This window comes from Myotis nattereri (genome assembly GCF_964212035.1).
Source record: "Myotis nattereri genome assembly, chromosome: 4".
In the NCBI taxonomy this organism is placed as follows: Eukaryota; Metazoa; Chordata; class Mammalia; order Chiroptera; family Vespertilionidae; genus Myotis; species Myotis nattereri.
In genome coordinates this window covers 103,644,419-103,669,544 of record NC_138079.1, presented here as the reverse complement: position 1 = coordinate 103,669,544, position 25,126 = coordinate 103,644,419, and the positions used below count along the sequence as shown (strand labels likewise).

The following is a 25,126-nucleotide window of genomic DNA, read 5'->3' as shown; positions in this document are numbered from 1 at the left end:
TTTTTTTTTCCCCCCGCCCATGACAATCCCCTGGTCTCCCCTACCCCCCAGTGTCTTATGTCCATTGGTTATGCTTATATGCATGCATACAAGTCCTTTGGTTGATCTCTTACCCACCTCCCTCCTGCCCTCCCACCATCCCCGGCCTTCCTGCTGTTGTACCCCTATTTTCATTGCAGCATTATTTATAATGGCCAAGATATGGAACCAACCTAAGTGTCCACTGAAAGATGACTGGATAACACTGTGGTCCAGATATACAATGAAATATTACGTGGCCATGAAAAAGAATGAAATCTGACCGTTTGTGACATGGATGAACCTGGAGTGTATTATACTAAGTGAAATAAGTCAGACAGAAAAGTACAAAAAATGTATGATTTTACTCATACGTGGGATATAAAAGAAAAAACTCACAAATGAATGAACAAAACACAAACTCATAGACACAGAGAACAGAATGGTAGTTACTAGAGGTGAAATGGGGTTGGGGAGGCAAAATGGGTAAAAGAGGTCAAATATATGGTGATGCAAGGAAACTAGATATTTGGGAATGAGCACTCAATAGAATATCCAGGTATCAAATAATGCTGTACACCTGAAATTTACATATAACGTTATTAGCAATGTTACCTCAACTTATAAAAATTAAAAAAATTTTAAGTGAACTTATATAATCATTACGCTTTTAAGGCATGGGGTAGAGTGGATTATTTTGTCATCAAATTGGATGGCAAAGGCTTGTGTTTACTGTGCAGTGACACCACAGCTAGTTGACATTACCAGGCTAAGCACCCATCGCTGGCATTATTCTCCATACACAACAAATTTCTTCACAAAAATTAAAAGTTAAAACAAGACAACCAAATTAAATTTCCAAGTGGTTCATTTGTTCACCAAGCAAGGAAATCTACTTACTTATGGTGGCTTAACTGTGCTTGATTGCTGCAGCTAAAGAAGTGTGTCCCGAGAAAATGAAATTAAGACGATCAGCCTTTAGGTGAAAACAGTTGTCTTAAAACTTAAGGAGCCCTGACCGGTTTGACTCACTGGATAGAGCGTCAGCCTGCGGGCTGAAGGGTCCCAGGTTTGATTCTGGTCAAAGGGCATGTACCTTGGTTGCAGGCACATCCCCAATAGGGAGTGTGCAGGAGGCAGCTGATTAATGTTTCTCTCTCATCGATGTTTCTAACTCTCTATCCCTCTCCCTTACTCTCTGTAAAAAATCAATAAAATATATTTTTTAAAAAAAACAAAACTTAAGGACACTGGCAGCAACATTAATGGTCAATTAAAAATGAGGTGAAAGAAAACCCACCACGTGGGAAAACATATTTGCCAATGTCATATCTCATAATGGCCTAATCTCCAAAATTTATAGGGAACTCTTACAACTTAACAAAAGGAAGATAAACAATCCAATCAAAAAATGGGCAAAGGATCTAAATAGACACCTTTCAAAAGAGGACATTCAGAAAGCCAAGAGACATATGAAAACATGCTCAAAGTCACTAGTCATCTGAGAGATGCAAATCAAAACAATGAGGTACCATCTCACACCTGTCAGAATGGCTATCATCAACAAATCAACAAACGACAAGTGCTGGAGAGGATGTGGAGAAAAAGGAACACTTGTGCACTGCTGGTGGGAATGCAGACTGGTGCAGTCACTATGGAAGACAGTATGGAGTTTCCTCAAAAAACTAAAAATGGAACTCCCATTTGACCCTGTGACCCCACTTCTAGGAATATATCCCAAGAAACCAGAAACACCTATCAGAAAGGATATATGCACCCCTATGTTCATAGCAGCACAATTCACCATAGCTAAGATCTGGAAACAGCCTAAGTGCCCATCAGTAGATGAATGGATTAGAAAACTGTGGTACATCTACACGATGGAATACTATGCTGCTGTAAAAAAGAAGGAACTCTTACCATTTGCAACAGCATGGATGGAACTGGAGAGCATTATGCTAAGTGAAATAAGCCAGTCAATGAAGGAAAAATAGCACATGATCTCACTCATTCATGGATAATAAAGACCATTATAAACTTATGAACAATAATAGATATAGAGGCAGAGCTGCCTCAAACAGATTGTCAAACTGCAGCAGGAAGGCCGGGGAGGGTTGGGGGACAGGAAGGAGGGGGGTAAGAGATCAACCGAAGGACTTGTATGCATGCATATAAGCATAACCAATGGACATAAGACACTGGGGGTAGAGGAGGCCAGGGGATTGTCAAGGGTGGGGGGAAAAAAGGACACATATTTAATACCCTTTGTAATACTTTAAGCAATAAAAAATTAAAAATTAAAAAAATTTAAAAATTTAAAAATGAGGTGAATGCTTGGAAGTCATTTTTCTTGGCTCTTGCTGAATCCGCAGATGTTAGTGAAATTGCCCAATGGTTGTTTGTGTCTTCGAGGAGTCAACACCTCATCGCTTAGTTCGGAAGTGGACTGAAAAATTCGCATTTATGCACAGTCTGCAAGGAACAACGAACCACTGCAGGCAAGAATGTTTTCAAAGTTGAGGAGATACTAACTCAGTAGAACTTGAAGTGAAATCTGCTAATATGTGTTATCATTGACGGTGGTAAAAAATATACATGAAGCATGAAAAAGGGGGGCAAATTTACAAAGCCTGTAAAAACATAAAGTGCTTAAAGGCTATGGTTTTTCACTGTATTAATCATCAGCAAGTACTTTGAGGGAAATATTTGATCTCTCATCAGTACTGAATGTCAACCATGAATCCACGTACTTAACTAGCATTAACATCACATTTGCATTAAATTTTGATGACAAGGAACACTACTAACTTTGAACCCCAATTAAACAAAATGGTATCCATTATTTTCTCTTTTTTAAAATATATTTTTATTGATTTCAGAGCAGAAGGGAGAGGGAGAGAGGGATAGAAACATCAATGATGAGAGAATCATTGATCAGCTGCCTCCTGCAGGCCCCCTACGGGAGATCTAGCCACCAACCTTTTGGTGCACAGGATGACGCCCAACCACCTGTGCTATACCGGCCAGGGCTGCCCCAAGCTAGTTTAAAGCGTCCTTTTTCTTTCCGGAGTGGAAGAAGAAAACACGAAGTATAAAAACATAGTACCTAATACATTTAGTGTAATGAGAAGAAGAATAGAAATAAAAAATTTAAATCCACATTATTAGAAATTTTGTAACCGGTTTAGTCCTAAGTATAGTGGTTAAGTTTGGAATCATGATTTGTGGTTTCACATCTACTTCTTAAGTCATTTAAAACACTGAGAAGGCAATATTAAACTTTTCATTTTAATTAAATATTCAGAATAAATTTTGATTAAATTAAGTTTGCACTTAACAGTTAAATATTTAGGAACAACTAATGTACTAAATCAGTTTTACTTTATTAGTTATGCCAACAATATAAATATTTAAGTATTGGTTGATGGTAAAAGAATGTCAATTGCCCAATAAATGTGAAAGATGAATGAACAGGACTTTAAACAGAGTATAATCAGTTGTGGATAATCTTCCCCACATGCAAAATCTCCCTGGACATTAATGAGTTCATCCACCGACTGGCAGATGGGCTACCCATTTCCGGACACCCAGGCCAACAACAGCAGATGGGCTACCCATTTCCGCCACACCAGCAAAGGCCCTCAGGACACAAGTGCTCGCTCCCAGCTGGAAACCCACTCTGAGGAATAGGTAAACAGACACCACGCAGCTGGGCCAGCCTGGCCCTAGTCCCTCCAGCGGTGTCCACACTGCGCATTGCAGCACTTGTAGAAGGTGGTCATGGGCTCGTCTGCAGAGCGGGTCTGAAGCTGCATGAAATAGGCACGCGGATGCTCACATTTGGGACACGGCTCTAGAAACAAGAAAAACAAACAAGGGACCCACATTAAAAAAATGTTTGTGACCAACATACCTGTTAGACGTAGGTGTTAATGCGAACGACAGCAAAGACCTTCCTGGCTTATCTGGTGTCCCTTGTACCCTGACATAAGGCACAAACAGTGGTCTCGTCTCATTCCAATATGCTCTCACACTGGGGGAATCCAGGAGTTTGAAAACAGCCCTCCTCCCCTCTCTGGGTCCCACTTTTCCTCTCAAATCTGGCTGGAGGCTGGTTGGAAACAAAGCACAAAAGGTGACTTATGGCTGTTGTGTGAATGACAGGGTCCACGCCTGCAGATTCCGCCTCCTCCATTCCAGGTGCACACCCATCACCTGGGCAGCAGACAAGCCCTCTCATCCCCCAGAGAAAACCCCATGGATGACCAATCCACCTCCTCTTGTGTTTAGGGATCCATTTTGGCAGTTAGTATCTCAGCTGTTCTTACCGAGACCTCACCGCGCAGTCCACACCTATTCACAGTGTGCTGAGGCATGTATTTACCTTCAGAGTGATCCCACTTTGAGAAACCAACCCCGCTCTTGATGAAAACACCTCCAAACACTCTCACACCACCATTTTGAACATTTGATACATAATTCATTCTTTTTTAAAAAAATATATTTTTATTGATTTCAGAGAGGGAGAGAGAGAGAGAGATAGAAACATCAATGATGAGAGAGAATCATTGATTGGCTGCCTCCTGCAAACCCCCCACTGGGGATTGAGCCCACAACCCGGGCATGTGCCCTTGACCAGAATCGAACTCAGGACCCTTCATTCCACAGGCTGAGGCTCTATCCACTGAGCCAAACCAGCTAGGGCCATAATCCATTCTTTAATGACAAATTCTACCATGCTAAATTTTTAACATAGCAGATTTGGATGTTCGTCTATAGGGGAAAGAGAGTACTGATCATGACTTAGCTCTTCCTCCTATCAATACTGGCTGTATACAGGGCTCTCTGTCCTTCTTTGGTCAGAAATAAACCTCTATCAGAAATAAACTAATACTTGAAATAAACATTCATTTTACTGAGACTGTAGTTTAATGCTCTCTGGTATTAACTTGTAAAACTCTGCATTAGAACAAAAAGAGGATTCTTTTTCCCCTTAGACTGATTTCTATTGCTCCTGTCATTGTTGCTATCATAGCTACCACATGTTCAGTGCCCCTGACGTGCCAAACACTGCATAATCCGCTTTGTGCTCTTACAATTTATGAGTATAAATTAGCCCCAGAGAGGTCAAGGGACCCAGGGCCGTCAAACAGGAAGAAGTCACCCCGAGTCTCTAACTCAGGTCTGTGTGGCTCCAAGGCCTGTGCCAGTATTATCTGTGCAACAAGTAAGTCATTAAAAAAAAAAAAAGAAACGCACTTTCTAGTTTTAGAAGCCCCCCTCACAGAAGCGGTCACAGGGTCTGACATGCAGCAGCCGCCAGCAGCTCGGGCTGTGCACAGCTCAGCAATGCCCAAGCTCCCCTCTCACCTGCAGTGGAGTCCACGTTCTCCCAGGCGGCCGCCCCACCCAGCACGTCATCCACTTCTTTCAGCTTCGGATACTTCCGATTCGTCACCTACAGACAACGGCAAGCCTTCAAACGCTGCACGTCAGTGAACATACAGATCCGGGCCATCACACCCAGCCCCCACCCCTGCCCGCGAGGGCCCCCCACCCCCCACCCCCAGCCGCCCCTCCTGCCACAGCCTGGAGAGCTGCTGAATGAAAACCATGTTCTCGCTGCCGGGGAGCAGCACTGCCTTGGAATGTGAAGACCTGTTGGCATGCAGGCCCCGGCTATGGGGCCGCGGGACGGGAGGTCCGCCAAGAGGCTGGGGTGCTGCTGGGGCCAAGCAGCACCTCAGGGCGCGGACTCAGAGAAGAGAGGCTCGGTGCCAGCTTCCCTCTGCGCGGGGACTGCCTGCCGAGGGTGCTGGACGCGGGACCGGCTCATCCGACTCATCGGGCGGTAGCAGGGCCGCTCTGGCCGCCGCTGTGACCACAGCGAAAGGGGCACCTGCGAGCACGGAGCCCCGGGGGAGGGAACGGCGATAACCAGGGTGATGGCACCGGGAGGGACCGATTCTAGGGCCGGATTCTAGGGGGACTCCAAGGCAGAGACGACGGGACGCGGGTGACAGACGGGCGGGTGGAGGCGGACCCGGGACGGCGGGCGGGGAGCGCCGCGGGAGGCCTGCGGGAGACGCGCGGGCCCCAGCCGGGCTCCGGGACCCACCTTGCGGGTGATGTTGTGCACGTAGGGGCAGGTGTTGCAGGCGAAACGGTGGCAGCGCTGTCCCTCCTCCACGATGAGCCCATTCCCGCAGCCGGGGCAGAAGAGCAGCATGACTGCCGCCCCGCAGGCTCCCGCGGGCTCCGCAGCCCTCGCGGTTGCTCAGGCGCCGACACTAGGCCCGCCTCCAGCTCTCATTGGCTCGTGCCGCCACCCCTCAGCCCACCAATAGGCACGCCGGCTTCGCGCTCCCAGCGAGCTCTGCGGAAAGCCTCGCACTTATTGGCTCTCGCGGAAGCCCCGCCCCCACACGCCCACTGCGGAAGTGCGTGCTGTGCTTCCGGTGGTGCGCGCCCAGCCTGGCTCCCGCGGAGCGGTGGTGCGGCCCGGGGCGCGTGGGGCAGCGAGCCGCCCTGGAGGAGGCGCAGGCGGAGGCGCAGGCGGAGGCGGCACGGCCCGAGGCGCGTGAGGACGATGAGGACGAAGAGGAGGCGCTGCCGCACTCCGAGGCGGTGGACGTGTTCCAGGAGGGTCTCGCCATGGTGGTGCAGGACCCGCTGCTCTGCGACCTGCCCATCCAGGTGCGCGCGTCCCCTGCCGGGCTGGGCGAGGGGCGTGGACAGGTCCCGGGGCTGGTGGGGCTGCGACCCAGAGGCCTCGTAAGGCACCTCTGGGTGTAAACGGGGGTCCTAACCTGGGCCGGGCCGGGCCGGGCCGGGCCGCGCCGCGGGTGGGGCGAGCGAGGCTCTCGCTCGAGATTTAAAAGGCTCGAGATCCCTCCAGCAGCCAGGATACATGCCTTTTCTTTTTTTTTTTTTTTCGGGGACACATGACATTTTAATACAGTGTGTTTATAACTCAAGTTGGTGTAAGAAAGCCTGTGGCAAGCAAAATAATAAAGACTATGTCAGTATTACTGGTTTTTCCCATCTCAAACTTCAATGTTATTTTGTCCATCATGGGGTTTAATTTCTGTTTTCTTAAAAATTGTATTACAGCGTTTGTTATTGCACGCCTGCCAAACCTTGTCCCGAGGCCCTGGTCTGGGTCCTGATGGGTGATGGGGCTCGGAATGAATGACAAGCACAGTGCTCCTCCTACCCAGCCCCTGGGTGAGAGGATCCAGGGCTGTTTGTTCTTGCCTGTGTCTATGTTCCTTTCTTCCAAGCTTCCGTCCACTTTGGACTTTAAATAGGAAATGTGGATGAAACATGAGCTCAAGGTGCTAAGAAACTGGGAAGCCCTAATACAGTGGTTCTCAACCTTCCTAATGCCGCGACCCTTTAATACAGCTCCTCATGTGGTGGTGACCCCCAATTTCATTGTTACAAATGGAACATAATTAAAGCATAGTGATGAATCACAAAAACAATAGGTCATTATATATGTGTTTTCCGATGGTCTTAGGCGACCCCTGTGAAAGGGTCGTTCGACCCCCCCGAAGGGGTTGTGATCCACAGGTTGAGAACCCCTGTCCTAATATGTAAGCAAGACTCCCCGTTCTTGTCCTTCCTAAAATATGGCACCACGTTCTGGACACTCGCAGCATATTCCTTGTTTGGGGTGTTAGGGAGCCAGGCACTCACCTCCACCCTGGGTCTTTTCCAGGTCACTTTGGAAGAGGTCAATTCCCAAATAGCCCTGGAATATGGCCAAGCAATGACAGTCCGCGTGTGCAAGATGGATGGAGAAGTCATGCGTAAGTGCTGCCCTCCTCCCTTCCAGCCAGGCAGGCTGCGCCTCCACAGGGGCTGGTCAGCGGGACACCGAGCAGCCATCCACAAGCCCATCCGCCTGGACCTGAGCCGCAGTCAGAAACAAGGCTGGACAGGGCTTCTGGGTTCCCCTCCCACCACCTGTGGCCGTGGCCGTGGCCGTGGCTGTGGGATCTGCTCTCACAGGTGCCCCTTGTTGCAGCTGTGGTTGTGGTGCAGAACGCCACGGTCCTGGACCTGAAGAAAGCCATCCAGCGATACGTGCAGCTCCGGCAGGAGCGCGAGGGCGGCATCCAGCACATCAGCTGGTAGGTGCAGCCGCGGCTCCTTGCAGCCCTCCCTGGGGGTGGTGTGGGGCTCCACAGGAGCAGCGCTGGACTCGTGCTTCTTAATCACCTGGTCTCTGCTACAAGTACTGACTGGAGCGAAGAGCTAGCTCCTGTCGCAGTCCTTCAGACAGGGCTGGTGCTCTGTGCCGAGGGGCTGGGCTACGCACCAAGAGCCCTTCTCACGCAGCTTCTACTAGTACGCCCCAGCCACTCAGCTCCCCCTGCTCACGGTTTCCCGGCATCCCTCTCGCTCAGGTCCTATGTGTGGAGGACGTACCATCTAACCTCTGCGGGAGAGAAGCTCACAGACGACAGGAAAAAGCTCCGGGAGTAAGTTCAGGCCGCTTCCTTGAGCTGCAGGGCCTGGCAGGTCAGGGTCCCACCGAGCCAGGAAGAGGGAGGAAGAGTGTGCGTGGAGGGGAAGGCTGCCTGCTGGCCCGGTAGGGGTCTGTGGGAGGGTGGCACTGCCCCGCTTGCCTTCCTGGACCCCACACTCGTCCCACCTGCTCTTGCCTGGTTTCTCACAAGCCCCAGGTGAGGAGTCAGACAGAGCCCTCTGTAGTCAGGTACTGGACACTTCTCCTTCTCTTCCAGCTATGGTATCCGGAATCGGGATGAGGTGTCCTTCATCAAAAAACTGAGGCAGAAATGACCCTCCAAACAGGGACACTCTGTGCCGGTGGCCAAGCTCCTCCCCATCAGGAGGACGCCTCGGGCACTGTCCCCTCTTCACAGGAGAGTGCTGGGATGGACTCGCCCAGCTGGGCAAAGCTGGCACTGCCGGTGTGAGCCCCGGGCCTCCGGAGTGGGACTGGGTGAGCCAGTGTCAAGACCCAGGTTTGCCCTAGCTGGTTTGGCTCAGTGGATAGAGCGTCGGCCTGAGGACTGAAGGGTCCCAGGTTCGATTCCAGTCAAGGGCATGTACCTTGGCTGTGGGCACATCCCCAGTAGGAGATGTGCAGGAGGCAGCTGATCGGTGTTTCTAACTCTCTATCCCTCTCCCTTCCTCTCTGTAAAAAATCAATAAAATATATTTAAAAAAGAAAAAGACCCAGGTTTGACCCCTTCTGGGCCCAAACACCCTAATTTCACAGCCGATCCCACAGGCTGTGGGCCTGGCCCTCTGTACGGAATAAATCTCTTTGCTTTCTAGTTTGAAAAGTCAAAAAGCCACAGTACCGGGACATGAGGGCCTGGTGCAGCCCCATCGTGGGGGGGGGGGGGGGGGGAGGGAGGGCAAGGGGCAGAGAATGGCCTGAGTCTAAGATGCCACACGACCCTGTGACTCTGAGCTCTATAGCAAGAAAATAACAGCAGAGCAGCTGGCTTCTGCTTGTGGAGAAACGGGAGCCTGTGTGCGAGAGCACAGCCATGGCCGGCCTGCGGCCTCAGCCCGCGGGGTTCATCCACCTCAGGCCCTCCCGGCTCCTGGAAGGGGAGGAAGCCTGGGGCTGAAATTGGAGCTGGGGCCCTTGTAAGTGTGTGTGGGGAAACGTGACCGCTCCTCCATGGGTCTTAAGGGAGCAAGGTGGGTCCGCCTGGCTTACGGACTTCCCTGGGGGAGGCGTCTGAGACACTTCCTGGCAGAAAGGAGGCGGCAGCTCTGGTCGAGTTAGTGGCAGCTAAAACGCTCCCAGTCCGTTTATTGGCCACACGAGGTGGTCGTCAGGAGACTAGAAGGTAATCACAGGAACGAGTGTAATAAATGCCCGGAGTACGAGAGGTTCAACAGCAGTGAACGAGGCACAGAAGGTCTGTGTCCAGGAAATGGGCAGGACGCCCCCAGGGCCTGCTGACAGCCCGTGGCGTGAGGCTCGGTGGGCAGTGCCTGGCTCCAGCCTGCTGGAGGCCCGTGGCCCCGGCGCCCCCACCCGCTCAGTGGAGCTGGGCGTCCAGCTCATACTTCTCACAGAACTTGTCGGTGAAGGGGATGCAGGTGAGGAACTCGCACCACTCGCAGCGGACGGGGTAGAAGTAGAAGAGGACCACCAGGCCGGCCAGGAGGCCCAGGAAGACCACCTGGAAGACGATGATCTGGCAGCGCTTCCGGTACAGGTCGAACCTGCCGAAGCTGATGTAGGGCAGGAAGGCAAAGGAGAGGAAGAGGCCGCTGATGAAGCCCGAGATGTGGGCGAAGTTGTCGATCCAGGGCAGCAGCCCAAAGGTGAAGAGGAAGAGGACCACCGCCAGCAGCTTGAAGAAGGCACGCCAGGGCCGGGCCAGGATCTGCCAGCTCTGGAAGAGCTCCACGAAGAGGCAGGCCAGGATGCCAAACTGCGAGCCGGCCGGGCCCACCTGGGGGCAGTGGGGGTGCTGAGCAGGACTCCTGGACCCACAGCCACCCCACCTCTCATGGCCCAGAGCATAGCAGGACTGAGGAGCCGAATGGAGACGCTCCTAGGCTGGGTCCCTGGGGCGGCCTTACCTCTGCCCGGTATGGCAGGAAAATGGCACTGGCCAGGTTACCAGTGATGCCACTCAACAGGTAGATGATGGCTATGCGGTGCCAGCCTGCTAGCTTCTCCAGGTCCCGCAGGACAGTCATCTGGAAGCAGACAGACACCAGGCAGTGCAGGATGCTGTGGGGGGAGGGGGACACTCAGCCGGGAAGGCCTCCCCTCCACCATCCCCTGGCCAGCCATTCCTGGGGTCCCTGAGGCCACCCAGCCCTCCTCGGCCCGTCTGGTGTCACTTGCCCAGCGTGCAAGAAGAGGGACAGCCACAGGCGGTAGAACTGGTCGGGCACCTCGGGGTTGAGGAAGGGCAGGAGCCCGCACACGTCATCCATGCAGTGCACCTGTGCAGAGTGGCTGGTCAGCGCGCTCCGTGGCTGGGGGCGAGGGGACGCACACACCCCGGAGGCCTACCTGAGAGCAGAGCGTGGCCTCCTCGTGGAAGTAGCCCCTCATGAAGTCGCAGTACTCCCGGGAGGTGATCTCACACCTGCAAGGGCAAGCCCGGCTTGGGAACTGGCCGAGGGGCTGGGGCCCGGGGCACAGGCAGCTGGCTGCACCACCCAGGCCTAGGCTGCAGCCCACGTGCCCATCTCTGTCGGCCCTGGGTAAGCCCAGAGCCTTTCTCACCCCCACCCCTGCGTATCTCGCCTTATTCCAGGACTTGGAGAAGCGCAGAGCCCCAGAGCAGTGCTCAGGCCCAGGCACACCCACCTGCCCTTGGTGCCAATGCAGCAGGGCCGGCCCGTGATGGCACAGTCCATGTGGGGGTGGTTGGTGTGGTTCCCGGCGCTGCTTTTGGTGCAGATCTGGATCACAAAGGGGACGAGTTGGGTTGGGGCCGCCTCCAACCCTGTGCCCCAACACAGTGCTTGGGGGTTGGGGCCAAGATGGGCAGGCTCCCACAGGAGAAGGCAGGCCCTGACTGAGCCTCAGCTTTCCCGTCTGTCAAATTGAAATAATGGCATCTGACCTCCCGAGTCTCTCCCTGGTTCTGCTCTGACGACCTGCTCAGAGAAGCAGGTGGTGGAGGGGCAGGCCAGGCACAGGCCAGGGGCACTGCATCTGAAAACGGGGGCTACCATGGTGGGGCCTCTTGGTATCCAAATGAGAGTGTGGATTTCTCCCCCACATAACAAGGGTGGCCCCCAAAGCCAACAATATCCCGGCTCACCGGCCACTTGGTGATGTCATCTGGCCACTCATGGGGGTCCTCGGAGGAGGGCTCGTCACACACCCTGCATGAGCCCAGTGTGCGGTCAGACCCGCTCTGTGCCCTCCCGCCCACCTCCACAAGGGGAGCGGCCACGCCCTCGCCCCCCACTTCCCAGGGAGGCAAGAGCGGGGCCAGCAGGACTGACCTGGGGTCCTGGTGACAGACAGAACCAAACTGCCTCTTGTGGCCGGCGAGGTCGGGGGCGCTGGGATGGGAAGGCCACTTCACCCACACTGCCAGCGTGGACTGTGGGAAGAGGCTCAGTCCGGTCAGAGCCCACCCCTCCCGCAACACGGCTTCCAGAAGGCAGGAGGCAAAAGCGAAACCACTGGGATCCCCCTGAGCCCACAACCCAAAATCTACAAATGCACATTCCGGAAATGTGTGTGCAAGTGGGAGTGTCTACTGTCAGCTCAAGAGCATAATTCCTATTCACATAAAACTAAAAACAACCAGTGTCCAAAACCAGGGACTGGCATACACTTCGGTACCTCCTCATACAATGATGTAATAAAAACTTGAATGAATCTCTTTTTTTGTAATTGTTTAGTGGAAAAAATAAGGCAATACCACTTATGGAAACTTAAGACATGCCCCAAAACAAGACCCACAGAAAGCACACCCAGATCAGAGACCTCACAGTGGTTGTCTACGGCAGAGGTCGGCAAACTCACTAGTCAACAGAGCCAAATATCAACAGTACAACGATTGAAATTTCTTTTGAGAGCCAAATTTTTTAAACTTAAACTATGTAGGTAGGTACATTGTTATTAACTTAATTAGGGTACTCCTAAGGCTTAGGAAGAGCCACACTCAAGGGGCCAAAGAGCCGCATGTGGCTCGCAAGCCGCAGTTTGCCGACCACGGGTCTACAGGATGAGGAGGAGGAATTGGAGATGAAAAGTGATGAATGTGGCGTGAGGGACCTGGCACAGAGGGTGGTGCCATGTGCCAAGACCTAGGATAAGGGATACCCGGCTCCATCTGAAGTCACAGCATAACCCCATCCAGGGACGCAGACAGGGGCTGGCCGCGGGCAGGGGCACGCACCGAGCACTCCTCCTCCGAGGTCTGCACGCAGCCGGACCGGTCATTGCGCACGCAGCAGGCCGAGTGCTTCTCCCGCTCCCGCGCGGCGCGGATCAAACTGTCCACCTGCGGGTCCTGGCGCATGCAGGGCGAGAACTTGGCGCCCAGGTGAATGAGGGCCTCCTGCGGGAGCGGGATGCGCAGCTGAGGCCCAGCCCCGCCCGCGCGGGGTCCTCACCCGTCGCCCTGCCGGCCCCACCCTCACCGAGCTGGGCCCGATCCAGAAGTTCTCCTGCTGCACATACTTGACATTCTCATAGACCCCTCGGTTCCGCAGCACCTGGGAAGTTGGGGCGAGAGGTCAAAGGCCGCCCCCTCCGGCCCTTTCCTCCCAGAGCCCAGACTTCACTGGTCTCGGCCCAGGAAGCGCGCGGGGCTCACCGAGTCCACCGTCTCGTGCTGCGAGAAGCCCACGGGTGCGATGCCGTAGATGCAGACGGCGAGGATGGTGACGAGCGAGTGCACGAAGGTGAGCCAGTAGGTGAAGAAGGGCCTGCGGCAGAAGCATCGGCAGAGGCGGTGGCTCCAACCTGGGCCCCCAGCCCCACCCGGAGCCTGGCCGGCCCTCAGTCCCACCCCGGGCCCCACCTGTGGTCATCCATGTCCTCGATCTGGCGCTTGACGTAGCTGTCGATGCGCTTGCGGTAGGTGCGGTTGGTGAGGCGGCCCACCATGCCCAGCCCATACGGCCGCTTCTCCCTGGCGAAGAACCTGCGCACCGGCATCGCGATCCGCTGGCCCCGCCGCTGCCCCGCCGCGCTCACCACCTCCTGGCGCAGCCGCACCTTGGGCTGCGGGGCCGCGGGGCCGCCCTCCTTCTGCTTCCGCCAGCCGCGCTCCAGGGGCCTGCGGGGAGGGCACCGTCAGCTCCCACCCCCCGCCGGGTCCTGCTGCAGCTCCGTGTGCTCCCAGGTAGAGGTGAGGTGAGACCCTGCGCACCCCACCCCCACCCCCCACCCCCCGCCAGTGAGGAGCCATCCTGAGCCCCTCCGGGAGGCAGGGAGCGGGGACCAGACCTGAGCGGTCCCCTGGCCTCCCCGCCGCCTTCCGACCAGCTGAGGGCTCTGGACGGCGCTCCGGTTCCACGGTGGGCAGCTGAGACTCGAATGGCGCCCCGCCCTGGGTCCCCGCCACAGCAGCCAAGGAGACCCCTTCCCTCGGCTCCCCAGGCAGCCCTGCCCTGGGGTCCCAGCTGCTCCTGACCGCCGCACCCCCTCTGCTCCCGCACCGCCGCCACTCACAGCATCAGGTGGCTGCGCTCCAGCTCCGAGCGGTCCAGGGCCCCGCCCGTGAGGTCCGCCTGGTCCGGGGCCTTCTCCCAGTCCTTGAGCGCTGCCTCTGACGGGGACTCGAACACCTCGTCTGGGTATGTGGACAGCTCCTCGTGGAGGACACCTTCCTGAGCGAACACGAGTGGTCAGCGTGAGGCACAGACGGAGGAGGGCGGAGGCCTCGGCTGCCAGCCCGTCTCTCACCCGGGCAAAGAAGGAGGTGTCCAGCTCGTCGGGGAAGTCCGCCGTGTCCTCCTCCAGGAAGCTGGCGGGGGTGAAGCTTCGGCGCTGCGCCCGGCGCAAGGTGCCGTCCCTCCCCGAGCGACCCTGCCGGCGAGGGGGTGAGCGTGTGGCCTGCACCCCTGCACCGGGGCCAGCCCCCCCCCCCCCCCCCCGCCAATCCCAGCCCCTGCACCCACCTTCACCAGCGCTGCGGCCGCGCGGAAGCTCATCTTGGCCACAGACTCACGCTTGCGCCTCCGCGGAAGCCGGTTGAAGCCCGAGCGGGAGCTGGAGAAGGAGCAGAGGGAGGCGGCACCGGGAGTGACGGGCGTGTGCGGGGTGCTCAGGCCGTCGGCGGTGTCATCCGCCATGCGGAAGGCCCGGCCCCGGGCCAGGGGGTCTATGATCTGGTGGAGGGGAGGAGACGCAGGAGTCGGGGGGGCTAGGTCGTCACCCCAGAAGCTCCTTCCCCACCCTGTGGAGGACACAGTGGGCACCTGGACAGCTAGGGTACCACCCCCACCCTGCTGCACCCAGAGGAGTCCTTCTCCCCACTTGCAGTGCCTTTACGCTGCTGTTCACCCTGGGATGCTCTCCCATCCAGAGCTGGCCCCATGGTGCAGCCCCGATCCCCCTTCCCAGAAGGTATCTTAGGTGTCTCCAGGGGACCACCAGACCATGAGCTCCAAGGAACCTCCTCCGCTCAGGTTGGCTATGTCCCCAGCCCCAGCCAAGGGGAGCAGAGAGAGAGGCCTTTGGGGGGCCGCAGGGGCGGGCATACCTTTTGCATGCCCAGCTGGCATGGCCCGACGTACAGCGGAGGGGGCGTCTCCGTGCTGGTGAGCGACACGTTGTCCTGGCTGGGCAGGTCCAGCTCCCGGATGACCTGGGGCTTCAGCTTCCCATAGCGCTGGCTGCAGTGGCGGATGCTCTTGCGCTGCCACTTCTGGGTGCTGTCACTGTCCTTGCTCACTCCGAACCAGTCAGCGGTGCCCCTGCCGTGGGAGGGGCTCAACAAGGGGGCGCCAGCCCTCTCCCCTCCCAGCGGGGGCCCCAGAGCCCTCCTCCTGGGTAGCATGCTCTACCCCAAGCCTCCAGTCACTCCAGGATCTGGGGTCCAGTGGGCTGGGTTCAGTTAAGAGGATGAGTGGGTTCAGCGCTGGCCACCCCCTAAACAATTAGCCAACTCCCAATTCCCACTAGAACCGCAGAGAATAGGCCTGTCCAGGTGAGTATTTTACCCAGGCTCACGCCCCATCCCTCAGAGGGGGCTTTGTGGGGAGACACTGAATCCAGAGATGGTGCTCAGAGCTCAGCCCTTAGCTCATCCAGAGAGAGCTTAGCCCTGGGCAGCAGTTTGACCTTTGACACCACAGAACTCAAGAAATGGGTAATGCAAGCCCAGGCAGGCTGCCCACAGCCCTTGGACATGCAAGCAAAACACTGCCAACACCTGCTGTCAGGAGCCCCAGGGAATGCAAACCGTGCTGGCAGCTCCCAAGCGGTCCCAAGCCATGCACACGCCAGCCAGCTGATGCTAACACACTCACACCTGCAGGTACCTGAGCAGGGACCGCGAGAGAGACCGGCGCTGTGGGAGGGCCCTGCGGGCAGCAGGGGAACCCAAGAGGGGCAGAGTGTGGACACGCCCAAAGCGCACCTGTCGGCTGTTCAGGGACCAGAGCATTGAGGTGGGGGAGACAGAGAAGGAGAGAGAAAGTGCTGGGGGAGCAGAGAAGGGTGGTAGGTGAGAGGAGTCGGTCCCCAGAGCAGGAGGAGGGAGGGTGACATGGGGAACAAGACCCAGGAGAAAGCTGAGACAGGAGAGGCCCTGCCCCATTCCCAGCCTCGGCACCTAAAGAGGACCCTGTGTGCCTGCCTCTGTCCCCCCGGCCCCAGCCCTCACCCCTGGAGCAGCCAGGGCAAGGCGCAATACCTGCGGATGGTCTGTGTGATCGATGTCTGGCGATGCAGCACCGGCCGGCGGGGCTCATGGTAAGGGGAAGGGACGTAAGCTGTCTCAGCCGGCATGCTCACACTCCGCAAGAAAGCCTGGCGTCTCAGGGGCTGGGTGACGGGGTCATGGTGAGGGGGCTGGGCAGGAGGGACCCACAGCCCATGCTGGCCAGGGCCTGCCTGCGGGAAGCTGGGGTCCTCCGCCGCCGGGGGCACCACAGCTGGAATGTCCAGCTTCAGCCAGGGGGGCTTCTTGCGCTGCAGGCTGCTCGTGCTGTCCCTGCGGGCCTCGCTCATGGTTCCGGGTGCAGCAAGGCGGGCCTGGGGTGGCAGAGAAGGGTAGGAGGTGAGAGGTGTCTGAAGGTTCCTTGGGTCCAGACCCAGGTGAAAGGAGAAGCAGTGATAACCCCAACAGGGTGGTCACGATCCGGCTGCTGACGTCCTGTGTGCTCAGCACTGCCGTACGCAGTCAGTCCCCGCCTCGGTCATCCTGACAGACATTGCTGTGCACATACCAGGTCCTCAGACAACATAAACTCATGTGACAAATACTGGAGCACCTACTATGATCCACTCCTAAGTGCTTGGGACACATTAGTGGAGAAAAGAAGAAACCAAAAACAGATAAAATCCCAGCCTTCCTGGAGCTTACAGTCCAGATAAACAATCCTATCTAATAAAAGAAGAACATGGTAATTGGCGTATGACCGCTACCCTTCCCATTGGCTAATCAGGGCGATATGCAAATTAACTGCCAGCCAAGATGGGAGGCGACAGCCAGGCAGCTTGAAACTAACATGAGGCTTGCTTGCTTCAGTGACGGAGGACTCCAACATTCCCCGCCTGCCTTGCCAGCCTCTGAGCTTGCAGTTTGAAACATTGTAACAAATAAAGAAGCTAAACAAAACCCCAGAAACCTGCTTTCAGCCAGCCAGGATCTCAGAGCTGGAGTTATACATTGTTTCGATTATAGAACCCAAACAAACCAGATACCTGCTTTCAGCAGCAGAGGCCTCAGAGCTGGAGCCAGAGCTAAAGCTGGCCCAGAATAAAAAAGAAAAGAAAAAAAGGAGCAGTTGGGAGCTTCAGTCACCCGCCAGCCTGAAAACAGCCCTCAGCCGCTCACCCAGACTGGCCAGGCACCCCAGTGGGGACCCCCACCCTGAAGGGTGTGTGACCAGCTGCAAACAGCCATCATCCCCTCATCCAGGCTGGCCAGGCACCCCAGTGGGGACCCCACCCTGATCCAGGACACCCTTCAGGGAAAACCAGCCAGCCCCACCCATGCACCAGGCCTCTATCCTACATACTAAAAGGGTAATATGCCTCCCAGCACCGGGATCAGCGGAGGCGCAAGGCCTCCCGGCACCGGGATCAGCGTGACAGGGGGCAGCGCCCAAACCCCCTGATCGCCCTGCGGCTCTGTGTGTGACAGGGGGCGGGGCCACAACCTCCCTATCCACCCTGCTCTGTTCGTGACAGGGGAAGGTGCCCCAACCCCCTGATGGGCCCTGCTCTGTGCCTGATATGGGGGAGCTCCCCAACCCCCTGATCGCCCTGCGGCTCTGTGTGTGACAGGGTGTGGCGCCCCAACCCCCTGATCGGCCCTGCTCTGTGTGTGACAGGGTACGGCGCCCCAACCCCCCCCCACGGGCCCTGCTCTGTGTGTGATGGGGTAGAGCCATAACCTCCCCATCGGCCCTGCCCTGAGTGTGAGAGTGGCGGCGCCCCAACCCCCTGATCGGCCCTGCTCTGTGGGTGATAGAGGGCGGCACCCCAACCCCCTGATCCGCCCTGCTCTGTGTGTGACAGGGGGCGGTGCCCCAACTCCCCTATCAGCCCTACTCTGTGAGTGACAGGGGGGAGCTCCTCAACCCCCTGATGGGCCCTGCTCTGTGCGTGACAGGGGGGAGCTCCCCAACCCCCCTGATGGGCCCTGCTCTGTGCGTGACAGGGGGCAGCGCCCCAACCCCCTGATTGGCCCTGCTCTGTGCGTGAAAGGGGGCAGCGCCCCAACCCCCTGATTGGCCCTGCTCTGTGCGTGACAGGGGTTGGTGCTGCAACCTCCCCATCGACCCTGCCTTGAGTGTGACCGGGGGCGGTGTCCCAACCCCCCAATCGGCCCTACGCTGAGCGTGACTGAGGGTGGCATCGCAACCTCCCAATCCGCCCTGCTCTGTGCATGACAGGGGGCAGCTCCCCAACTCCCCAATCGGCCCTGCTCTGAACCCAACCAGGGGCTGCACCTAGGGATTAGGCCTGCCCTCTGCCACCCGGGAGCAGGCCTAAGCCAGCAGGGCGTTATCTCCCGAGGGGTCCCAGACTGCGAGAGGGCGCAGGCCGGGCTGAGGGACACCCCTTTCGCGCCCCCCCCCCCCCAGTGCACAAATTTTTGTGCACCGGGCCTCTAGTCTATATATTTAAAAGCCCAAGCGATGGGCCTACTGGTAGCTATGACACACACTGACCACCAGGGGGCAGACACTCAACCCAGGAGCTGCTGAGCTACAATGACTTGGCAACTATGGTTATCAGATTATGCAGCCGGAACCAGAGAGGAGGGAGCCGGATTCCGGGGTGCGTCACCCAAGAACCACCCTCTCGCAATCCAGGACCCCTCGGGGGATGTCGGAGAACTGGTTTCAGCCTGATCCCTGCAGGCCAGGCTGAGAGACCCCCCCACCAGTGCACAAATCCGTGCACCAGGCCTCTAGTGAATCTATAAGTAGATATTTTGTTTAAGGGTGCGAAGTATGACAGGGACAAAATCAGCACATTACAGTTGCTGAGCGCAGTGATGCCTCCTTGTGAAGTGACATCTGAACAAAGGCTTGAAGGAGGTTATCAAGTTAGCAAGGCTTGGAGGGGGGCAGGGGCAGAAGGAGGGGGTTGTTCCTGGCACAGGGAACCGCCAGAGCAGAGATCTGAGTGAGCGTGAGGGCACTGCCAGGCTGAGGAGCTCACCCATCCATACACAGGGCAAATCTGAGACCTCACCCTCTAACCACCATGCCATCGGCTCCAGAGAGAAAGGCTCACAGGTGGGGTCTGCGAAGGCTCCAGGTCACAGAGGAGTGGCCACGTGGCTTCCCAAAGTCTGAGAGCTGTTACCACTACAGGAACCTCCTGAAAACCACCTGGGCGCAGGCGCTGCCATGACCACCAGGGGGTGCCATGTGCTCATAAATACCAGCAAAGAAAGCTCAGCCATGGGAGGGCTGCTTGTCCAGCATCAAACCTAAGTATGAGACCCACCCCCAAACCTTTCACTTAGGCGCAGGGTAAGGCCCAGGACCCCGAGCAGAGAGGCCAGGGTTGGATGTGGGCTGCCTCTGCCCGGCCATGTAACCGAGAGGCAAAGGTCATGGGACCATGGCCCACCCGGCACCTTATTTCCCCCCTTTACAAAACGTCACTTTCAGCACAGATCTGAACCCTCCTTCCCCAAAGGACCACACGGGATCTGAAAACAGGGTATCCAAGATTGAGAGGGCTCCCTGAGCACAATGGGGGACATGGGCACCAGGGGAGAGGCGGAGCAATACTCAGGACAGAGACCCCAAAATTCCTCAAAGAGCTTCAGACCCCGACAGGTCTGTAACCCACCCACCAACACCCCTAGAAACAGCTTCCACATGTGAGCCTCCCTTGCCACTGCTTGCAGTAAATATAGAGAAAGCCCCGCCCATACCTTAGAAATCAGGAAACTGAGGCCAAAAGAGGCTTGATTTGCCCAAAGGCACATATTCAGGGTAGCATCACTGGGGACAGGTCTGGGATGCTGCTCACATCCCCTACTGGACTTACACAGACAGAGAAGGGCCAGGACTGTGCTCAGAGCAACTCTGGCTCTAGAACAACCAGGAAAGTGCTCGCTTACACTGCACAGGGAGGCAGGATGCGAGCAGAGCTCCTCCTGTCCCACAGACCAGGGACAGGCCCAGGACAGTTCTCACAGCTGCCACTACACAGACCAAAAACAGCCTGGACACTGCTCACAGCTCCTCCTGGCCCTATATCGACTGGGGCCGGGCCAGGATGTGGCTGGCAGCTCCTATTGGCTTTATATCAAACAGGGCTGAGCCCAGAATACTATTCACAGTTCCTACTGCCTCTACACTGACCAGGGCCAGGACCAGGACTCAGCTCAAAGATCCCATTACCCCTATAGTGACACTACTCACCACTCATACTCCGGCTGGCCCTATACCAGTTAGGGACAGTCCCCGGGCACCGCTCACAGCGCCCACTTACGCTACACCAGCCAGGAACCGGCTTGGTGGGAAGGAGTCCTCCAAGGTGCCTTCTCCTGGCTCTTACCCCTCCCATACGGTCCAGCCTCTTCTCTGCGCTGACTATGCACCTAGGGCAGTGGTCGGCAAACTCATTAGTCAACAGAGCCAAATATCAACAGTACAACGATTGAAATTTCTTTTGAGAGCCAAATTTTTTAATATAGGTAGGTACATTGTTATTAACTTAATTAGGGTACTCCTAAGGCTTAGGAAGAGCCACACTCAAGGGGCCAAAGAGCCGCATGTGGCTCAAGAGCCGCAGTCTGCCGACCACAGACCTAGGGGTCTTTCCATTCATGTAGCCCCTCAGAGCCAAGCCCCTGTCCTCTGCCCTCACCCATGTGATTCAGAGCAAGGGCTGAAGCATGTGTTTGCACATCACTGGGAATCCCTTCTGGGCACCCTGCCTACGCCGATCCCCACAATGTGGGGTCAGACGGATGGGTCCTTGCAGGGGGTCGGAGGCAGGTGTGTGTGTGGCGGGGGGGGGTGTCCAACATGAAGGCGTCCTGAGAACGGGTCTCTGGGAACTGAACCAGGAGATCGGCACTCGCCCAACTCACACCACAAACCCAGCCCAGACCTGCTGTCCCCCGACATGATCAGCACCCACCAGCCGGCCCTTCACAGACCATATAGACTTTAAGACCCCCCTGTTAGTAAGGAAGTGACTGGGAAGGGCAGCTCTGGCTCCCAGGCACTGGCGGTGGGATTTCAGGCAACATCACACAGACGGTGATCAGACAGGCCTTATCTGATAGGGGCTTCCGGAACCTGCAAGGCGGCGACAGCATCCCCATGTGCCCTTGGAGCCAGGTCAGGCCACGCCTGCCACACAGGCATCCAGGTGATGTGACCCCAGAGACTATGCCGGACCCTGTGGGGCCTTGTGGGGAGGGACCAAGCAGGATGGGGGCCCCCTGAGCATTTCAGAGGGGGCAGCTGTGCTGCCCTCAGTCTGTCCCTGCCACCCCACCACCATGTGCCTCGGGTAGCCTGTGTCCTCTCCTGGAAAACGGGCCAATACCTCTGTGGAGCCATTGTGAGGTCCAGAGAGGAATGGTGCCAAGAGCGGCACCTGGGACCACTGCTGGGAATCTACAGGCTGGGTGCTGGGGAGCTGGCCTCCCCGTGCCTCCCCAGCAGGCCTGGCACTCCTGGTGATCAGCTGGTTCTCCGCTCAGCAGAACAAGGAATCTTTGCCAGCTTGGTGATTGGCTCACCCCACCGCACACATCCATGACTTTCCATGGCTCCCACTGCCCCATGGCCTCTCCTGCCACCTGGCTCCCTCCCATCCTAGGGCCCTGCCTTGCACATGCCTCCAAGCCTCCAACACGTCCCAGGCCCACAGCTGGTCAGGCTGCCCCACCGGACCGCTCGGGAGTTCGTCACCTGTGTGTGTCCCCTCACTGCCGGCCACAGTGCCCGGGGGCACGGGGCACTCTGGAGCACAAGCTAGCAGGGCCGATCCCCATGGTCAGGGTGACGGGGGCTTCCATGGGGTCTGGGAGGAGGGGGGACCGCATGCCCAGGTCGGGGCAGACCAGCACAAGCAAAGAGGTGGGAAGAGGGTGGGGAGCGAGCACAGGGTGCCGCACAGGCCCACAGTCCGTCCAGGAACACAAGAGCCACTCATGATGGAGGCACCAGCTCCCAGACCTCCCGGTGTCCCTCGCCTCCCTCAAGTCCCTCCTGTGGGGGGGGCAAAGGCAGGAGGAGCTCTGTAACCCACGCAGCTCCAGGACGCCCAGCCTACCCCACCCCTGTGTGCCCAGTTCCCATCTGGGCCTCAAGCGGGTGGGATTCACAGGGGGGCTCCACGCTAGGGCCCAAGGGTGTGGGGGAGGGGCAGGCCCAGGCGGACAAAGAGTCTGGACGGGGAGGGCACAGTGCCCGCCCAGAGGAGACAGTGGCTCAGTGTCCAGCCTCCCCCGGGCATACAGTGGGCTCTTGTTCCCAGACGGCCCCTCATGGTGGAAATCCCAACAGCATCTCCGCTGCGCTGACCCCTCGGTGCAGGGAGAAACCACAGTCCAGGGGCGGCCGGCCTGCCTGGGTCACACAGCATCTGAGTCACTCCGGCAACATCCATGGCCGCCCACCCGGCCCAGCCCAGCAGGAGACACCCAAAGGGACATCTGGAAGTAAAGCAAGGATTGCTGACAAAGCAAGTGCCAACGGTGGGGACCCAACCCAGCAGGGGTGGGGGCACAAAACCACACTGCACCTCAGGGCGCTGCACCCGAGGCACTTCCAACAGCCCAGGACGAGGGTGGGGCAAGAGATGAGGCTGAGGGACAGGGCCCCACAGAGTCACAGGACCTCGGGGGCAGCGAGAGGGGTGGGAGCTGCTGCAGCCATCAGGGCAGAGGGCGGGTGGGGCGCAGGGGCGGGTGCCACCGACCCAGGTTCCTGCTGTGGGGCTGCCTAGGGATCCTTCAGGCTGGCACCGAGCAAGGAGCAGGAGGGGCCAGGGAGCAGGAGCCAGTGCAGGGCGGCAGGGCCCACAGCGCTTGAGCACAGAGGACCTGCTCAAGGAGCAGAAAGGCAGGCCATGCCTGCCGGCTCCGGCTCTGGCTCCGGCTCCGGCTCCGGCTCTGGCTCCGGGGGAGCAACCTGAGCAAGGGGAGAGCCCAGGGATCAGAGGGCCCAGAGCCTGGCCACGAGCAGGAGCCACTGGGGGAACCGGGGACGGAACCCTTCAGAGATGCCGCTTGGGAAGGTTGTGGCCAAGAGGCAGGAGGAGACTGGGAGAGGTTCTGTCCTGCTCAGGCCTGGCCGGCGGCCACGGCGGATGTGAAGCTGGCTCCTTAGGTGTGAGCAGCAGCCACCACTGCACTCAGGCCTTCCCCGCACGCTCGCAGGACGATGCTGGCAGAGGGCACTGAAGGCCAAGTGGATGGCCCGGCCCCGGGAGCAGACCTGCCAAGCCTGGGCTCCCTGTCCTGCCCGGCCCCAGGGAACCGCCCACCACTGAGGTCAGCTGGAGCAATGGCCCCACCCCGGGACACTTGCCCCAACGTGTCCCCAGCTCACCTGAGCACAGTCCCAGGAGAAACGGAGAAGCCAGCTCCTCCAACCGCCCCACGGGAGCCCTGATCTCTGACCCCATCTTCTGTTTGACCCCGACCCAGCTCTCCCCGGGGAGCGGAATCACAGCTGTCGGGCAGCCTGGAGTCCAGTCCTTCTCCACCACGTGCTACTGTGCGGCAAAGTGGGGGTCACCTGTCTGAGCTTCCCCTATTGGGAAGGATATGGGCCGGGACCAACCCTCCCAGTTACCCCTCTACCTTTCTTGGAAGAAATGAGGTTCAGGGGGGAGCGGGTAGGCCTGAGACCTGGCCAATAGCCTGCATGGTGCCCTCATCCCGTCAGAAGGAGGACACGTCAAACCCTGCCTGCCCATGTCACCCGCCCCTTCCGTCACCCCAGAGGGGCATGCGGAGGGCCAACAACGGAACAAGAGTCCTCCTGCTGTAGGGGGCCCTGCAGGGGCAGGACCTGACCTGGGAGGTGGTCACAGGGAGGAAAGGGAGCACTAGCCCCGGGTGGGAGGTCCTGTCCGAGGCCCAGCAGGGACCTATGGCCCAGGGGTTACCAACGCCAGGATCAAGCCTCTAACCCCGCTGGGTCTGACGGAAGCAGATCTCACCCGGGGCTGGGGAGCACTGAGTCTCAGAGGGGTCAAAGGTCGCACCCCCGCATGCCGCTGTCAGCAAGGGGGTCGGGGCAGGGACACAGCTACAGCAAATTCCGGGCGTGACAATCTGGGGTCTAACTGGATCTCAGGAGTTGGGTGACATCAGCCCCTCAAACTGCAGGGAAGAGGTCCAGATCCCAGCAACACGTCTGGTCACCAGGCAGAGCCCCCAGCAGTGCCCCTGACTGAGCACACAGTACTCCCGGTGCCCAGACACCGTCAGGGCTTAGCAACACCCTCCCAGCACACACGGCTGCTGGACAGTGCTGGAGAGGCCCCACGAGGGGAAACCGAGTCCCCGAAGTCTGTTATCAGAGCAGAAATGGCTTCAGTCAGCGCTATCCTGACACACCTGCTTCAAACCAAAGATCCTTGACCAACCAACTGAATTATCACAGGCCTTGGGAGGGGTCACCTGTGTCCATCTTACAGATGAGGAAACTGAGGCTCAGAGAGGCCAGTCACTGCCCACTGCTGATGCCCAGGGCTCCGGCAGCCTCCAAGAGAGTTTAAAGCTGTGGGCCCTGCCGGCCCCGGAGCTGTGTGCCTGCCTCGCTGGCCCTGGCCACACCCCCAGGTAAGGGGCCGGCCTCAGGGTTCCTCAGGGTGTGCAGGGCTGTCAGGCTCCCCTGGGCCCTCGCTCCACCTTCTGCAACCCAGAGCATCTTAGTTCAGGGAGGAGGAAGTCGCCCGCAAACACACCCAACCCAGAAAGCAGGCAGGAGCCGAGGAATCCGATCCTCG

General features: G+C 57.6%; 3 protein-coding genes across 4 annotated transcripts; 1 reads left to right on the top strand and 2 right to left on the bottom strand.

Moving 5' to 3' along the window:
• Nucleotides 1-3,286: 3,286 nt before the first annotated feature.
• On the bottom strand, nucleotides 3,287-6,316 carry POLR3K (RNA polymerase III subunit K). The gene is made up of 3 exons (XM_081089924.1): nucleotides 6,137-6,316; nucleotides 5,389-5,476; nucleotides 3,287-3,871 (listed from the first exon to the last, which is right to left on the bottom strand). Exons 1-3 carry the CDS (start codon nucleotides 6,245-6,247, stop codon nucleotides 3,744-3,746), a joined length of 327 nt encoding a protein of 108 aa, XP_080946050.1. The 5' UTR covers nucleotides 6,248-6,316; the 3' UTR covers nucleotides 3,287-3,743.
• A 180-nt stretch (nucleotides 6,317-6,496) lies between these two features.
• On the top strand, nucleotides 6,497-9,333 carry SNRNP25 (small nuclear ribonucleoprotein U11/U12 subunit 25). Its single transcript, XM_081089624.1, has 5 exons — nucleotides 6,497-6,714; nucleotides 7,742-7,832; nucleotides 8,051-8,156; nucleotides 8,433-8,507; nucleotides 8,772-9,333. The coding sequence occupies exons 1-5, from the start codon at nucleotides 6,673-6,675 to the stop codon at nucleotides 8,827-8,829; spliced, it is 372 nt and encodes a 123-aa protein (XP_080945750.1). The 5' UTR covers nucleotides 6,497-6,672; the 3' UTR covers nucleotides 8,830-9,333.
• A 447-nt stretch (nucleotides 9,334-9,780) lies between these two features.
• Nucleotides 9,781-16,681, bottom strand: RHBDF1 (rhomboid 5 homolog 1; the record flags this gene model as incomplete). Of its 2 annotated transcripts, XM_081090490.1 has the most annotated exons (16): nucleotides 9,781-10,472; nucleotides 10,603-10,756; nucleotides 10,874-10,974; nucleotides 11,045-11,120; nucleotides 11,345-11,439; nucleotides 11,805-11,868; nucleotides 11,992-12,092; nucleotides 12,897-13,058; nucleotides 13,141-13,215; nucleotides 13,317-13,428; nucleotides 13,524-13,781; nucleotides 14,177-14,334; nucleotides 14,411-14,533; nucleotides 14,626-14,835; nucleotides 15,210-15,423; nucleotides 16,365-16,681. In XM_081090490.1, the coding sequence occupies 16 exons, from the start codon at nucleotides 16,679-16,681 to the stop codon at nucleotides 10,053-10,055; spliced, it is 2,640 nt and encodes an 879-aa protein (XP_080946616.1). In that variant the 3' UTR covers nucleotides 9,781-10,052. The 2 variants fall into 2 exon arrangements, with proteins under 2 accessions (XP_080946616.1, XP_080946615.1); XM_081090489.1 differs by lacking the exon at nucleotides 16,365-16,681 and having other exon boundaries at nucleotides 15,210-15,978.
• Nucleotides 16,682-25,126: the final 8,445 nt, after the last annotated feature.

Bases quoted from the DNA above. Each gene is read 5' to 3' on its own strand.
- POLR3K (XM_081089924.1), bottom strand. From the start codon at position 6,247: ATGCTGCTCTTCTGCCCCGGCTGCGGGAATGGGCTCATCGTGGAGGAG. The intron at 5,477-6,136 runs GTGGGTCCCGGA...CGTTGTCTGTAG, and splicing joins TGCACAACATCACCCGCAAG to GTGACGAATCGGAAGTATCC. The intron at 3,872-5,388 runs GTGAGAGGGGAG...TCTTGTTTCTAG, and splicing joins GAACGTGGACTCCACTGCAG to AGCCGTGTCCCAAATGTGAG.
- SNRNP25 (XM_081089624.1), top strand. From the start codon at position 6,673: ATGGTGGTGCAGGACCCGCTGCTCTGCGACCTGCCCATCCAG. The intron at 7,833-8,050 runs GTAAGTGCTGCC...CCCTTGTTGCAG, and splicing joins GATGGATGGAGAAGTCATGC to CTGTGGTTGTGGTGCAGAAC. The intron at 8,508-8,771 runs GTAAGTTCAGGC...CTTCTCTTCCAG, and splicing joins GACAGGAAAAAGCTCCGGGA to CTATGGTATCCGGAATCGGG.